This window comes from Macaca thibetana, chromosome 6, assembly GCF_024542745.1.
Source record: "Macaca thibetana thibetana isolate TM-01 chromosome 6, ASM2454274v1, whole genome shotgun sequence".
NCBI classification, from domain to species: domain Eukaryota; kingdom Metazoa; phylum Chordata; class Mammalia; order Primates; family Cercopithecidae; genus Macaca; species Macaca thibetana.
Window position 1 is genome coordinate 8,401,861 of NC_065583.1, and position 15,686 is coordinate 8,417,546.

Here is a 15,686-nt window from a genome sequence, read left to right on the forward strand (position 1 = left end):
CACTCTGAAGATGCCCTCCCCACCCCCTTCTCTCCTTCCTTCCGACTCAGGAGAGTTGGACACGCCGGACAGCTGCAGCCAGCAGTGGTCATCCTGGCACCCCGCCTCCGCCTTCCCCACGCCCGCGTGCAGCCGGGACACAGGAAAGGAAAGCTTTGGAAGTCAAGCGCCAGCCAAAAGATAACCTGCCAGCGCGTCTCCGCACCCCCTCCCCCAGCCGTGTCACATGGCGGCCCCAACCAGGCGGGCAGTGCGCCCCGCCGCGGAGACCCAGGGCCGCGTCGCCTGGGCAGTGGGTGATGAAACTTCCCAGGCGCATTACCGCAGAGGGCGCGGGCGGGGCGCGGGGTGGGGGTGGGGGATGGAGAGCTGGTACCCGGGCTCACCTGTTCTCCTGGAGGAGGGTGGGGACGAGGGGAGGGGCGAGTGCGCGCCAACGCCGGGTGCGTGCCCGGGGGCGCTCGGTCGCGGCGCTCTTGTCCCCGCCCTCCCTCAGCCCTGAGAGCCCCCCGAGCTGCGCCGTGGGGTGACGGGACGGAGAGCAGTTCCTGTCCCAGGCCCCGGCGCGGGGGAGACGTGAGCGTGCACACGTACACACATAGCAGGGGAAGAGGCGCTCCAAGCGGCGCCCAACTTTCTCCTTCCCTCCGCGGGCCGGGGGAGAAAGTAGCCGGGGCTATCCCCACCCAGCGGTTCTTGGGGAGGGGGCCGAACAAGAAAAGGGAGGAGATGGAGATAATTTCCCCGGATTTAGCTTTTTTGTCTTTGTTTTTGTTCTCACCACTTCCATCGGATGACTGGAGAGTAAAAGGGAACCCAGAGCGGGGTGGCGAGCAGCGCTTTGAGAAAATGCAGGAGTGTGTTTGGAGACGCGTAAAGTTGTCTTTCAAGCTCTAGCCTCCGGGCACGCGATGCTCCGCGGCGGCTGACTCAGGGCTGCCTTGGGCCTCCCTGCCACCCTCCTGGAAATGATGCAAGTCCCGACTGTCACCTGGATCCCTGCAGCCCAGCCTGGAATGCGTCTGGATCAGGGGAAGGACAAGAAACGACACTCCAGGTGTTGCACGGCCCACTAAAGCGGGAAGATAGGGCAGTTGCTCAGACCAAATACTATATCTAGTACTTCTGCTCCTATCTTCAATCGTGGGGTTCTTTTTAATGCAAAGTGTCACAAGGCTAGGAATTCCCATGTGTGCTCAGTTGGCCCACAGCATCATTGTGCCCGGGAAACTGCTTCAATTTATTAAGTCCTCTGGGCTGAGAATCTCACTGAATTCCAAAAGGCGGAAAGAGGAAACTGTCCCAACCCGATGCGGGTGTGACGTGAGCCAGGGGCCCGAGGGACTCTGTCCCAGAGCAGACCGTCCCCCTTTAACAGCAACTGGAGCTTGGATTCGCGTTTATATTCTACAGTCCTTTCGACCATTGCCCTGGAGCACCCGCACACGCACGCATCTCCGGCCGCGCTCACACACACTCATACACACGCACGCAAACGCGTGGCCGCCGCCAGGTCGGCAACTTTGTCCGGCGCTCCCAGCGGAGCTCGGCTTCCTCCTGTAGTAGTTGAGCGCAGGCCCCGCCTCCCGGCCGTGTTGTCAAAAGGGCCGGGGTCTCGGATTGGTCCAGCCGCCGGGACAACACCTGCTCGACTCCTTCATTCAAGTGACACCAGAGCTTCCAGGGATATTTGAGGCACCATCCCTGCCATTGCCGGGCACTCGCGGCGCTGCTAACGGCCTGGTCACATGCTCTCCGGAGAGCTACGGGAGGGCGCTGGGTAACCTCTATCCGAGCCGCGGCCGCGAGGAGGAGGGAAAAGGCGAGCAAAGAGGAAGAGTGGGAGGAGGAGGGGAAGCGGCGAAGGAGGAAGAGGAGGAGGAGGAGGAGGGGAGCACAAAGGATTCAGGTCTCCTGGCGGGAGGTTAATACCAAGAACCATGTGTGCCGAACGGCTGGGCCACTTCATGACCCTGGCTTTGGTGTTGGCCACCTTTGACCCGGCGCGGGGGACCGACGCCACCAACCCACCCGAGGGTCCCCAAGACAGGAGCTCCCAGCAGAAAGGCCGCCTGTCCCTGCAGAATACAGGTAAGTGCATGTGCCCCCGCAACCGGGAGCTACTGGGAGAGGACACCGTGCACCCACGCGGCGCGCCCCAGGCGTTTCACCGGGAGCCAGGCGCCCACCCACGGCCACGCAAACTCTTGGGATGGCACGGGACGTGCAAAGGGAAGCGCGAGGCAAGGCGAGGTCCGCGCGGGGCTCCGAGCGCCCGGAATCTGCACGTGCTAGCAAGGGTGATGAAATGGCTGGGGCAGGACTTGTTGCTGTCCTCCCCAGGGTCGAGGGGAAATGAGGCAGCGTCTGACGCTGGCAGCCCCAGCCCCCGCCCCCGAGTCCCGGGTCCGGTGCAAAGCGCGCTTCATCCCGGCCGGCACGCGGGAGGCACAGAGGGTCCCCGGAGCTGGGCTGCGCCCTGCATCCGGAGAACTTCTCTTCCCAGCCTGACGGCCTCAGTAAGAGTGCCGCGTCTTCCCCCTCCTCAAAAGATGCCGGACATCCTAGAACTTTGCCGGCGAGACAGATGGCACTGCGAACTTTCCCCCTGGGGGCACTGCTTTCGGAAGGGAGCGTGGGGGCGGCGCAAAGCGTACCTCCGCGGTGCTGCCGCCATCCCCAGCTCCTGGCCAGGTCAGCAAGCCAAGAAATGGTGACATGACCCGAACCGTGCGCCTCCTCTGCTCGACCGGCTCTTGGCTCACCAGCAAGCTACAAAGCAGAGCCAGGCGTGCAGGGCACGGGGCTGGCCCTTTTCCCAGCTCGGAAAGAGAAAGAAAATCTGCCTACAGCTCCTTCGCTCCACGACCCCTCCCCCGACTTTGGGGGGCCGTGTGAACGCGGCGGCGTGCGTGCGCTCACCGCACGAGCAAGAATGCACGAGTGCCCATTAGGGACGCCCCAAGTGAGTGAATCGCGGCCCTGCGCGGTCCTGCCCCGGCGGCGCGTGGGGTCTTACGGAGCCTGTCACCTCCACATGCTGGGGCCGGCACCCCCACCACCCCAGACCCTCGCCCACCCTCCCCCTCCTCTGGCACTTCCTCTGAGAACTGAACGTGATTCTCGGTGGTTGGGGACCCTCAACAATAAACGCCCCTCATTCTCTCGCTGGATTTAATCTGATGCGGATTATCTGCTCCGACCCCGCCCTTCTTCCAAAATATACTTTTCTGATGTAATTTTGTGGTTGGTTTAAATCAGAGACTTGGGTAGTGGGAAGGGAGGGAAGAGGCTTTGCACGCTGCAGCCTGACAGTTAACTCCCTCCGTCTGCCCTTTCCGAGAGAGGAATGGGGGCCACATTCAGTGAAGAGCTGCAAGCTCCCTCCCGGGCGGAGGGAATTCTAGGGGATTGGGTGATATACCTCACCCCATCCCTAATTAAAAGGAGCCTGCAACCGCGGATAGTGGATAGTGGCGTTGCTGAAGGCTCGCCCCCATCTGACTCCACTCCTAAGCCTGCTGGCCAACCGCAGCTTCCCTAGCTGGTATTTTAATGCGAAGAGTTGGGAGGCACTGCCTTAATAGGAATTTTGTTTTGATTTTTAGGTGTTGAATCATAAAGCTGAATTGAAACTGCTTTTTAGATGCTGTCATTTGGGTGTCAGGAAGCAAATGGCTGTAAGTTAATAGCAGCAACTTCTACAGATCAAGTAGAGAACGGTACTTCATTGACGAAGTACAGTCTTCAACTCAGAATTTTATTTTTGTCTGTGGATTTAAAAAGCTGAAATATATTTCGCTCTCAAACTAAGTATTGCCACAAATACTTTAATAAAATGGAAAGGATGAAAAGGAGGAATGCTCAGACCAGCCTTCTGGTTGTAATTTTTGTAATTTTCGGCTCTTTTCTACAAATATTTACAAATATATTTTTCATGAGTAGATTAAAGGAGGAAATTTTGTTTCCCAGGCTTTTTAGGTCCTGAAATAGTCATTACTAACTCTTTTTTCCTCCTTAAATTTTCCTTGAGTTGTTACTAACTTTTATTTCAAATGACCTCTCTGCACTGCCCAGCATGGGTTCCAGTTTTGTATATATTTGTATGTGATTTTCCTTTTAGCGGAGATCCAGCACTGTTTGGTCAACGCTGGCGATGTGGGGTGTGGCGTGTTTGAATGTTTCGAGAACAATTCTTGTGAGATTCGGGGCTTACATGGGATTTGCATGACTTTTCTGCACAACGCTGGAAAATTTGATGCCCAGGTAAAAATCCATCCAGAGCATGAAGAATGTTTGGGGTGAGCGTACATGATTGAAATGTTCATTGGAAACCCTTGTTAACCAACTTCCTTTGCTGTTCCTTGTGGTGTGTTTTAGTGCTTGCAAGCGACAGTCTAGGTATAAAACATTATTCCAGTGTCTCCCCTCTGCACTCATAAACTGTGTCTACACAGGCAGAGTGGACTGGAGACCAATGTCTTAATAAATAATAAACACCTTGTAAGGGGACATGCTGTGTCTGGCCACCCAGAACTCAGTCTCCAAAGCCCATTGCATGAGAGGTAGGGGCAAGAACCCCTAATTATACATTTCAGAAGCCATTTTCACCTACTAGGGAAATGAGACACAAAGTGTGTAGAAATCCATCATGTGGTGTGTGTGCAGGCAACCCAAATAACTCAGGACCTCCGAAAGAGCAGACTTCTATTCCTCCTGAGTAGCAGATCCTTCTCTCCCAACCTGTCAGGTCAAAACCCTGATCGAGTCCTTCAATTCCACACTTTCCTTTTGCTCTATATAATAAATATAGTCAGGGCCTGACCCACTTCGGTTATCCCAGGGTCCCAAGGGCAACGTGGAGTTGCTGCTCAGGGCAAGGCAGGAACACAACAAGCAACCTATGGCTCCAGTGCCAACAACGCAAATTCATTTTTAGATGGCATGTGGCTTCAGACTCACCTTCTTCGTGTTCTCCCTGGCCACTTATATGTCCTGTTGAAATGCCCTGTTACTATATCTCAGAAACCTCTCTCCTGGTTCATTGGAGAGCAATGCCAACATTTGGAGGTGGCCATCAGTTTAGGTGAGATTTATGGATGTCACCAGTCCCCATCCACTGACATACAGTAGTGAGCCTGACAAAGCAGTGCCTGGGAACAAGGAGGGGAGGTGATGACGGGGCAGGCAGCCTAAACTGCAGAGGATGTGCAGTGGCCAGAGGGGAAACTGAAACCAGGGAAGGAAAGAGGTAGAACTTTGAACTCCTTGAGGCTCCCTAATAAAGCATCACTCTGGATTAACGGGAATTAGGAAACGTAATAGGAAATCCGGAGGAAAGACGTGTATTTAAGGGCAATCCCACAGGATGTCAGGGAAGAATACCAAGAACAGATTGCCACAGCCCTCGCATAAATTCATCTTCCTCTTTTTTTCTCAACCAACAGGAATATGTTCTCAAGTTAGAGGCATCCCTTTCAAGTCGATGCTCAGCACATAACTGCTTAATAAACGGGCACACCCTGCCCTCCATTCCGTTTGGCTCTGGCTGGAGAGTCAAAAGAGAGGGGGCCACGGGGAGGGTGCTCAGGCCACATGGTTTTTCAGAGATCAGATGCTATCTGTAGACATTTCTATGGCTGCTAAAGAGAGAACCAAAATAAATGTGCTGGCTAGCTTCCCACTTCCAACCTAAACCCATTTACTTTCTCAACTCAGTGACTTCCGGGTCTGTCTAAAAACAGAGGGGTGACCTCTCAGAGGACAGCTCGTTTCTATAGTAATGTGGGGTGCGGGGATTCCTGGGTAGGCATCCCACAATGCCTCCGGGCCGCAGGAGGTTGATAAGGGAGCAGCACCGAGCTTGCCTCCACACCCCCAACAGCTGTCTCCTTTCTAGGATAAGCACAATCAAACGGGGTTGCCAGGAAAGAGAACTGCAGGCCAGATGTATGCCTGGCTGCCTTCGCCACTCCGAGGCAGGGAGTGTGGGGGAGGGGCCGCCAGTGCGGCAGTTCAGACTCCAGATGCTGCCAGGCAGGGTGCCAGGCCAGCCTTTTAGAGGCAATAATCCGAACAGTTTAAAGGAGTAGAGTCATTTTCAAAAAGGAAAAGAACGCTCTTCCTGGTAGGGTAGGAGGAGACAAGGGTATGGATTTGGGGCGTGGGAGGCACTGAGGCAGAAAGGGAGGCACAGTCAGCAGTCAATCTTGGTGTCGCCCCTGGAATCAAGAGAGAAAGGAAAAGTGTGAGATTTGGACATGCAGGCACCTTCCACCCAGGGGAAACTGCTTGTGAGAACCGTGAAGGATTTATGGATTTGTGTCTGGCCAAATTCCGTTTGTGTTCCAGAAAAGTTGTCACCAAACAACCAGCACTGGGCTACCTGAGAGACACATAGCCACGGAAGCCCCCGTTGGAGGGAAACTCACAGAGTAGCTGGGGAGGAAGGAGGAAGATGTGTTAGTCTACAGAATGAACATCCCTTGTTGCCAAGTGCTGGGGGTGTCATGTCACTCTGGACATGCCTCCTGATGTGGCATTGCCTGTCACCTGGGAGGACATCCGTCTCTGGTGGGGCCTTGGGGTTCTGATGTCAGGAATATCCTGTGTAAGCCCAAGAAGGGCTGAAATGTCCAAGTGTGTAATGAGGTCTCCTGCTTTCTGCCCCTCTCTCCCTTCCCCGGCCTGTGTGTTCTCAGGGCAAGTCATTCATCAAAGACGCCTTGAAATGTAAGGCCCATGCTCTGCGGCACAGGTTCGGCTGCATAAGCCGGAAGTGCCCAGCCATCAGGGAAATGGTGTTCCAGTTGCAGCGGGAATGCTACCTCAAGCACGACCTGTGCGCGGCTGCCCAGGAGAACACGCGGGTGATAGTGGAGATGATCCATTTCAAGGACTTGCTGCTGCACGAGTGAGTACTGCCCCACAGAGGGCCTGGGGTGGAAGGGCCACACCAAGGACGGCAAGGTGTATGGGAGGAGAGCCACGTTGCTTCTACAGGTTGAATGCCTGTCAAATGGAGGTTTCCATTTACTTCAGAAAGCTACCCTGACTCTCCTAAAAGGCCCCTTTCCTGCTGCTTTCAGGAAAAGAGAGAATTCCCTCATCAGTCTCAAAACCACGAGCAACAGAAATGGAAATCGTTTTGCTAAGAATGAAATGTGTCAATTCAGAAATGCTCTTCATCTTCCCCTTAGCCAAGAACCCACTAGCTCTCAGAATATTCTGAGTAGCTGTAGAGGTGTCCTTACCAACAGCAGATTGCTAATAACATTGGTTGAATATTTACCAAGTGCCAGGCACTGGGCTAAGAGCTCCTTGTGAATTTTTCACTTGATCCTCACAACAGCCCTTGTCACCTCCATTTGACAGATGAGAAAACTGAGACTCACTAAGGCGAAGCTCACACAGCTAGTGACAGGCAAAGCCAGGCTTGGGACCTGGCTCCAGTCTGCTGAGCAGTCTGGCTCCAGAACCTATACTCTCAAATGCCAAAAACAGAGCTATAGATGCTTTTCCTGCCCCCTTAAGTTTCCTTTCCCTTAGAAGGTTGAGTTCACCTTCTCTAATACATTAGTACTCTCTCAGAAAAATGCAAAACAAATGCCAAAAACTTTAATCAGCTAAACACTTTTATGCCAAAACAAGGAAATGTGAACTTACTTATTTCAATACTTGAAATTCAATGATAAAATCAGGATGCATCATTCCTTACAAAATATTTCTGCTGTAGGATCCTAAATTTTGCAGCATGGTAAAGCACGTTGGTATACAATTGTTCCTAACATGAGGCAGGGCCAGGAGCCCCTAAAGATAATTTTTTTTTTAATATTGACAATGGCTCTTTCCTCAGAGACACAGGGCAGAAAGAAAGCCACTAGCCAAGCAGTTTCGTACAAGTCATTACCAGTTTGATGGCACTGTTGGTCTCTCCATGGTGACTCATTGAGCCAAATCAGTATAATTTTATGAACTCTTGATCCTCAGTTTGTGCCACAACCTTCTTCCAGTTATGTCCCTACCACACCAACACCACTCAGACGACAGAGAACAACAACCACCTCCTGTCTCTTTCCACTTGGTTATAAGGTCATAGGCATCTTGCAACACCCTTGGTACAGTGTTAGAATCATACAATTCATGGCGAAACTCTGCAGGAAGCTCTTGCCAAAAGCAAAATAATATTGTATTTTCCTTGAATTAGGCTAATGCCTTACAAAATATTTTTTATCCTTCAAATATTTGTAAGGGAACAGTAGCAACCACAGCATCATCAACAACAATGACAGCTGTCTTTTTTTTTTTTTTTTTAATGTGCTAGGCCCTTGACCGGGGCCTTTACATGGGTTATCTCATTTATCTTCCCCAAAGATGCTACAAGATAGAAATTACTATGCCCAAGAGGAGGAAAGTGAAGCTAAGACATTAGAGAACTCGCACTGAGGTTTGATTCCTGCTTTTAAGCTTCGGAATTGCTGGTATACATGACTCTAGCCAGTCGTCAGGAATAGACTTCAAACTCGCTCCCAGCCTATAATCTCCCTGCTAGACCAGAAAGGTCTCACAGCTCCCCACATGTGGTGGGCTTCTTGTCCTTTTATCAAATATATCCCCATTACACAAGGAGAACACTCTAAAATTTCCTTCCTTCAGGTGCCTCTGGAAGAGACAAATGCCCCCATGGCTAGGAAATGCCATGAGCTGCACTCACCTCCAGCCCTGTCCCCCATTAGAGAGAGTTTGCTGGCCTCAGGAATGGGTGGGTGATGGGGCCCATTCCTAGTTTATGAGGCTATAATGCATGCCTGGAGCACAGGAAGACTATCTTTCTTGGAGAAAAGTATTCTTTGGGAAAACTGAAGGTTGGAAGTCCCGCCCCCTCCCCTTAATTAAGTAGAAGGTAAAGCCTTCTTCTAGTGTCTCCTTCTTGGGAATGTGGCCCTCAGGGCCATGGTCTCCTCACACCATTCAGAATGAGCCTATGACCCCCTACCCCAGCCTGCTCTGGAAATGCAGGCAGCCCATATAAGAAGCCTGGTCACATGCTGTTCCTCTTGCTTTCCCCTAAGTCATCTCTAGGCAGGGGTCTCCACTAACTCCAGCTTCCCAAAAGCCCCCATTACCTTTCCTTCTGAAGCCATGATGTGACAGTGCATCGACTTGTACTTCTAGCTGAACTGCCTGCTTTTTAGTTTTGTTTTTTTTTCAAGCATCTTAACTGATTAAAGTATCTTATCAGTCCCCAAATATCAAGAAGGTCATTTCCGAATGTGTGGTATTGGTCAAAAAAATTAAAAAAGAGAACTGAATTTGCTTTTCACTTTAGAGATGAGGAAATCACAGTCACCCCAGAATCTGCACCACCCCATCCTTCAACCCAACCCCCATCCACACCAGAACACTCACCCCCAATTAATGCTGCTCTTTTTAAGCTCTTCCTCTCTGCTCCCCTCACCCCTTCCTGCCCGCCCCACTTTCTGCATAGCATCTGTCTCCCCCTAGCTGCAGCCGGCCTGGCTTGACCCCCACTCGCCGTGTTGCTGGGTGCTGGCAGGCTCCAGGCACATCCCCCTCCAAGTATTTTTTAAAATCCTTTAGCCTTGCTGACACCCAGTTGAACGAGCTGGACTTTGTCATTAGACACGGGCTGAGCTTGCAGCCTGAGAAGGCAACATGCCAGCTCGGAACACGGCTTAGATTAACTTGGTTCGGCACACACACCCCTCCCCGCAGTTCACAGCTTCCTCCTGGAGAGAAAGAGGGCCAAGGGCAGGGGAGAGCATGGGCTCGTCCAGCCTTCTCAGATCCAGATCCACCTTGGGCTTCTGGGGGCTCATCTGGCAGACAGAACGCCCTGGCAGAGAAGGTGAAAGAGAGACAGTCTGTATATCCCCAAGACAGCCCTCCCCTTAATCTGGGGCAAGAAGCTTGAAGACAGCATCCAGTTAGTATCTCAGAAAGACAGACACTCACCCCTGCAGTGTGCTCATCTAGCCCTGGTGCCGTGGCAGGCACAGTCAGGTGCTAAAATCCCGTTGCTGCTTTAGCAGACACACTCAGTGAACTTGAGCTCCAGAGGCAGCTTCTAGTTTTCAAAAAATAGAAGGAAACAAGCACTCGTGAAGCATTTCCCTCATATTGCCTCCTGCATGCCCACCTCAGGGCAGTCCAAGGAGACAGCGTTAGGTTGTCTTGCGTTGTCAGGGGCCGGCCTTAGAGGGTTTACAGCCCTTTGCCCAGCGACCATGCACAGACTTGCTGACTCCAAAGTCATCAAACTGGCCCTAAACAGCAGCTTGATCTCTATCAGCCAGAGCATTCCTCCTCTCTGCTCTGCTCTCAGCCAAGCCCTGGGCCCTGAAGCCCAGAAGCTTCCAAAAGCCACCTTCTCCCTGCTCTTCTCAGTTTTTACATCCATGAGATGAGGACAGTTCACTCAATTCCAGCTTGAGGACTAATTAATAAAAATGCAGTAAACTACTTCACACATCTCAAAATACAGTCTGCTCTTTCCACATAGCAACAGCTGCCAGCTTGCAAAGAAAAGGCTCCATGGGCTGTAACGCAGCCTCGCTGGTGGCCCAGGCTTAGGGAGGACAAATCAGGTTGCTCCTTGTTATGAATGACCTCACATTCCAGGGTGACTTCCCTGCTCAGGGTGATGGCCCAGAGCTGCAGTGCTTACGGTCAGATAAATCAGAACGTTTGCCAGCGAGGACTGCCTAGGAATGCTGGTTAGCCATGTGAAACATTCTATACCCCCCTTGGGGGGGTTTAAAGGCCAGTGAGAGGTTAAAATAAAAGCTCAGTGAGTGACCCATGAGAGCCCATTGCTGGGGACACTCCTTATCAGATGGACTTGTAAATATAAAAAGCAGATGCTCCTGCCTTCTGCACACCTTGTCCACCCCCTGGAGTAAATTCTTCCAGCAGTTTTCCTAAAGAACAGCCCAAGGCAACCGGAATGGCCTGAGCAACTGGCTCTGCCCTCCAGAACTAGGCGAGTTCGTTGCACAGCGAGCTGTCTCTCAATCCAAACACAGGGTCCCCTGACCGCCAGCCTTCAACTCCAATCTAAGGAAGCCCAGACTGAAAGAATAAAGATGCGTAGATGGCCACAGCTACTCCCCAGCCTCTGCTACTGAGAGAGGGAGTCACTGCATGCGCGGGCAATGACGTCCCAGGGAGGCGGTCTTCCTCCCTCCCACTTCAGCTCTTCCATACTCCTCCAGATGCAGAGGAAATGCATCCAATAACTTCCAAAAACACCCTTCTTCATCTTGAGCCTAAACCCGGGGCAAACACAAACATGGGGAAAATGGTTTCTTGGGAGCTTCTCACAGAAGGCACACGGCCCTAAACCTTCATGGTTTCCTCTTCCCTACCAAAAAGAATCTTCTGTTTGGGAGTCTATGTAAGGCCCTGCACCATTTGCCTAATTATGATTCCACTGGACCGCAGAGCCAACTCCACTCTAGCTGAAACTCACCTAGTTAGTGTAGCCTAAAGGCACCCAGAGCTCTCCTGCCATTATTCCCGCAGCCGCCCAGATTTCTCACCTTCCCCAGAGGGTCTTCCTTTTAGGGTCCTAAGCTCTCATCCTAAGAGCCATAAGCTCTTACCCTATGCACCTGTGAGCCTGGGACACAATGGCCACCCAATAAGTGTTGGTTGAGGCCAGTACTCCATAAACTACGAGAAAAGGCTTGAAGTCATTTGAGAGAGACCTTCCATTGAACCCAAGCCAAGCACCGGCCATGCCTCCTTCCCAGCATTGCCCCTACCCTCTGTGGTCCATTTGGGACTTGCTCCATTCCCAGCCCCTCTCTCTCTCTCTCTCTCTCTCTCTCTCTGCTTTCAATCTTTAGACCCTACGTGGACCTCGTGAACTTGCTGCTGACCTGTGGGGAGGAGGTGAAGGAGGCCATCACCCACAGCGTGCAGGTTCAGTGTGAGCAGAACTGGGGAAGCCTGTGCTCCATCTTGAGCTTCTGCACCTCAGCCATCCAGAGGCCTCCCACGGCGCCCCCTGAGCGCCAGCCCCAGGTGGACAGAGCCAAGCTCTCCAGGGCCCACCACGGGGAAGCAGGACATCACCTCCCAGAACCCAGCAGTAGGGAGACTGGCCGAGGTGCCAAGGGTGAGCGAGGTAGCAAGAGCCACCCAAACGCCCATGCCCGGGGCAGAGTCGGGGGCCTTGGGGCTCAGGGACCTTCCGGCAGCAGTGAGTGGGAGGATGAACAGTCTGAGTATTCCGATATCCGGAGGTGAAATGAAAGGCCAGGCCGCGAAATCTTTCCTCCACGCCGTCCATTTTCTTATCTATGGACATTCCAAAACATTTACCATTAGAGAGGGGGGATGTCACACACAGGATTCTGTGGGGACTGTGGACTTCATCGAGGTGTGTGTTCGCGGAACGGACAGGTGAGATGGAGACCCCTGGGGCCGTGGGGTCTCGGGGGTGCCTGGTGAACTCTGCACTTACACGTACTCAAGGGAGCACGGCCGCGTTATCCTTGTACCTTTGTCTTCTTTCCATCTGTGGAGCCAGTGGGTGTCGGCCGCTCTGTTGTGGGGGAGGTGAACCAGGGAGGGGCAGGGTAAGGCAGGGCCCCCGGAGCTGGGCCACACAGTGGGTGCTGGGCCCCGCCCCGAAGCTTCTGGTGCAGCAGCGTCTGGTGCTGTCTCCACGGAAGTCAGGGCGGCTGGATTCCAGGACAGGAGTGAATGTAAAAATAAATATCGCTTAGAATGCAGGAGAAGGGTGGAGAGGAGGCAGGGGCCGAGGGGGTGCTTGGTGCCAAACTGAAATTCAGTTTCTTGTGTGGGACCTTGAGGTTCAGAGCTCTTGGCAGGGGTGGGGGGAGGAGTGTCATTTCTATGTGTAATTTCTGAGCCATTGTTCTGTCTGGGCTGGGGGGGACACTGTCCAAGGGAGTGGCCCCTATAAGTTTATATTTTAACCACTGCTTCAAATCTCGATTTCACTTTTTTATTTATCCAGTTATATCTACATATCTGTCGTCTAAATAAATGGCTTTCAAACAAAGCAACTGGGTCATTAAAACCAGCTCAAAGGGGTTTAAAAAAAATTTAAAAAAAAAAAAAAAAAAAAAAACAGCCCATCCTTTGAGGCTGATTTTGTTGTTGTTGTTGTTAAGTTCTATTGTAAAAGCTATCAAACAGTGACATAGCCATACATCTGACTGCCTGATACGCACTCCTGCCCACTTGGGGGGAACCTTCCACCCAGAGGAAAATGCACACATGGGGAGTCCATTTGACAAATTTCCCTTAGGGTTTTGTTATCTCACCTTGACCCTCAGCCAAGACTGGTAAAGCTGTGTCCTGGCGATTCCAGGAGGCCCAGCTGGAAACCTGGCTTCTCCGTGTGAGAGGATGGGAAAGGAAAGAAGAGAATGAAGACTACTTAGTAATTCCCATCAGGAAATGCTGACCTTTTACATAAAATCGAGGAGACTGCTGAAAATCTCTAAGGAACAGGATTTTCCAGATCCTAATTGGAAATTTAGCAACAAGGAGAGGAGTCCAAGGGGACAAATAAAGACAGAGAGAAGAGACAGAAATAAAATTACGAGGAAAGGAGAGTGAGGATTTTCATTTAAAGTCTCAGCAGTGGGTTTCTTGGGTTATTTAAAACATCACCTAAATAGGCCTTTTCTTCCTAATAGGCCATCAAATTAAAGCCTATCCTTTCTCAAGCAGGAGCTGGTATTGTAGGGAGTGGCCTGGTATTCTGGGCTGGGCTCTTCTGGAGCAGGGGTCGGCAAACATTGTCTGCAAAGGGCCAGATAGTGAATCCAGTACTTTCAGTTTGGCGAGCCATGAGGTCTCTGTCGAAACTACTCCACTCTGCCGTCCTAGCACAAAGGCAGCCACAGACAACACACAAACGAGAGGGTTTGGCTCCCTTCCAGGAAGATTTATTTAACGGGCCCCCAGCTGAATTTCACTCACAGGACACAGTTCACTGATCTCTGTTCTAGTGAGTGGGCCAAAAAGCATATGCATCCTTATCTGTCAACTCATCAGCTCTTCCTCAAGGCAACCTGAAGCCAGACACCAAGAAACTAAGTGTATCTGCTCCAAAATGACTTGTTCCTGGAGAATGCCTTCAACCAAAACACAGCTAGTATTTCTATGACCCAAATCCAATCCCAGTCTTTCATGATCCATGCCGGGGTGGGGGAGAATCATTGGTTGGGGGAGGGGAGGAAACCCCACCTCCAACCCCCGCCACCGGTCCCCCCAGCACCCAGCAAGATCTGGGCCTGCAGAGAACAGAAGAGCTGGTGCACTTAATCCAGCTCTGCCCTTGTGGGGAGGAGGACCTGTGTGTCAGGCTCTGCCATGGGAACGCGTGTAAACCGTGGCCGTCTCCTGCAGTGAGCCACCGCAGCAGGCACGTTGACTGTTTTACTGACATCACTCAAAAGCCAAAGCAATAACATTCTCCCGCCTTGCTGAGTCAGCTGTTCATTTGTCCGCCAGCTCCTGGACTGGATGTGTGAAAGGCATCACTTTTCCATTTTCCTCCGTGTAAATGTTTTATGTGTTCGCCTACTGATGTCCCATTTGTTGCTTCTATTGTAAATATTTGTCATTTGTATTTATTATCTCTGTGTTTTCCCCCAAGGCATAAGATTGCTCACTATGTTCATTTGAACCCGTTGACTGATCTCTGTTGTATCTTTTTCACGCCACTGGTTTGTCTTCTTCTCAGAAGTCAGGTAGATGGCATTTCAATCCTGTCCCTCATGTTATTGGAAGCATACAATAGTATTTATTGCTCAGGGTCTTCTGCTCAAAACCGAGGAAGGTCCAAATTTCTGTAAGCATTGATTGAGACATTTGCACAATCTAACATGTAAGCAAAGTAGTCATTAAAAATACACCCTCTCCTTGGGCTTTATACTGCATACAAATTTACTCATGAGCCTTCCTTTGAGGAAGGATGTGGATCTCCAAATAAAGATTTAGTGTTTATTTTGAGCTCTGCATCTTAACAAGATGATCTGAACACCTCTCCTTTGTATCAATAAATAGCCCTGTTATTCTGAAAGGAGAGGACCAAGTATAGTAAAATGCTGACATCTAAAACTAAATAAATAGAAAACACCAGGCCACAACTATAGTCAGACACACACACAAAGGGAGAAATTTAAACTTGAACCAAGTAAAAGGCTTCACGGAAATAGCATGGAAAAACAATGCTTCCAGTGGCCACTTCCTAAGGAGGAACAACCCCGTCTGATCTCAGAATTGGCACCACGTGAGCTTGCTAAGTCATAATATCTGTTTCTGTTACGGATTTAGGCAACAGGACTTGTACATTGTCACATTGCATTATTTTTCTTCAAGCATTAATAAAAGTTTTAAATAAATGGCTTCCACGTGAGTAGCGTCATTGTGTGAGAGGGTCATTGATGTCCAACGCTCAGGGGCACAGCTTTGAGCAAGTGGACTTGTATGTCAAGAGAATTCTATGCTTCTGCGGATGTTCAGCCTACAGGGAGAGAAGCCAGATGAAGAGGTCCACCCTAGGCTTCTCCTCCATCAGAGGGACTCTGTCCAAGCCCCTGCCTGAGTCACCCAGACAAGGAGGAGAATAAATTTCACGTAGTCGGCCTGGAAGTACCAGCCCCACACCCCATTAGGGA

General features: G+C 51.3%; 1 protein-coding gene across 1 annotated transcript; it reads left to right on the plus strand.

Moving 5' to 3' along the window:
- Positions 1 to 634: 634 nt before the first annotated feature.
- On the plus strand, positions 635 to 15,414 carry STC2 (stanniocalcin 2). The gene is made up of 4 exons (XM_050793268.1): positions 635 to 2,091; positions 4,124 to 4,266; positions 6,702 to 6,913; positions 11,871 to 15,414. The coding sequence occupies exons 1-4, from the start codon at positions 1,941 to 1,943 to the stop codon at positions 12,271 to 12,273; spliced, it is 909 nt and encodes a 302-aa protein (XP_050649225.1). The 5' UTR covers positions 635 to 1,940; the 3' UTR covers positions 12,274 to 15,414.
- The last annotated feature ends 272 nt before the right edge of the window (positions 15,415 to 15,686 follow it).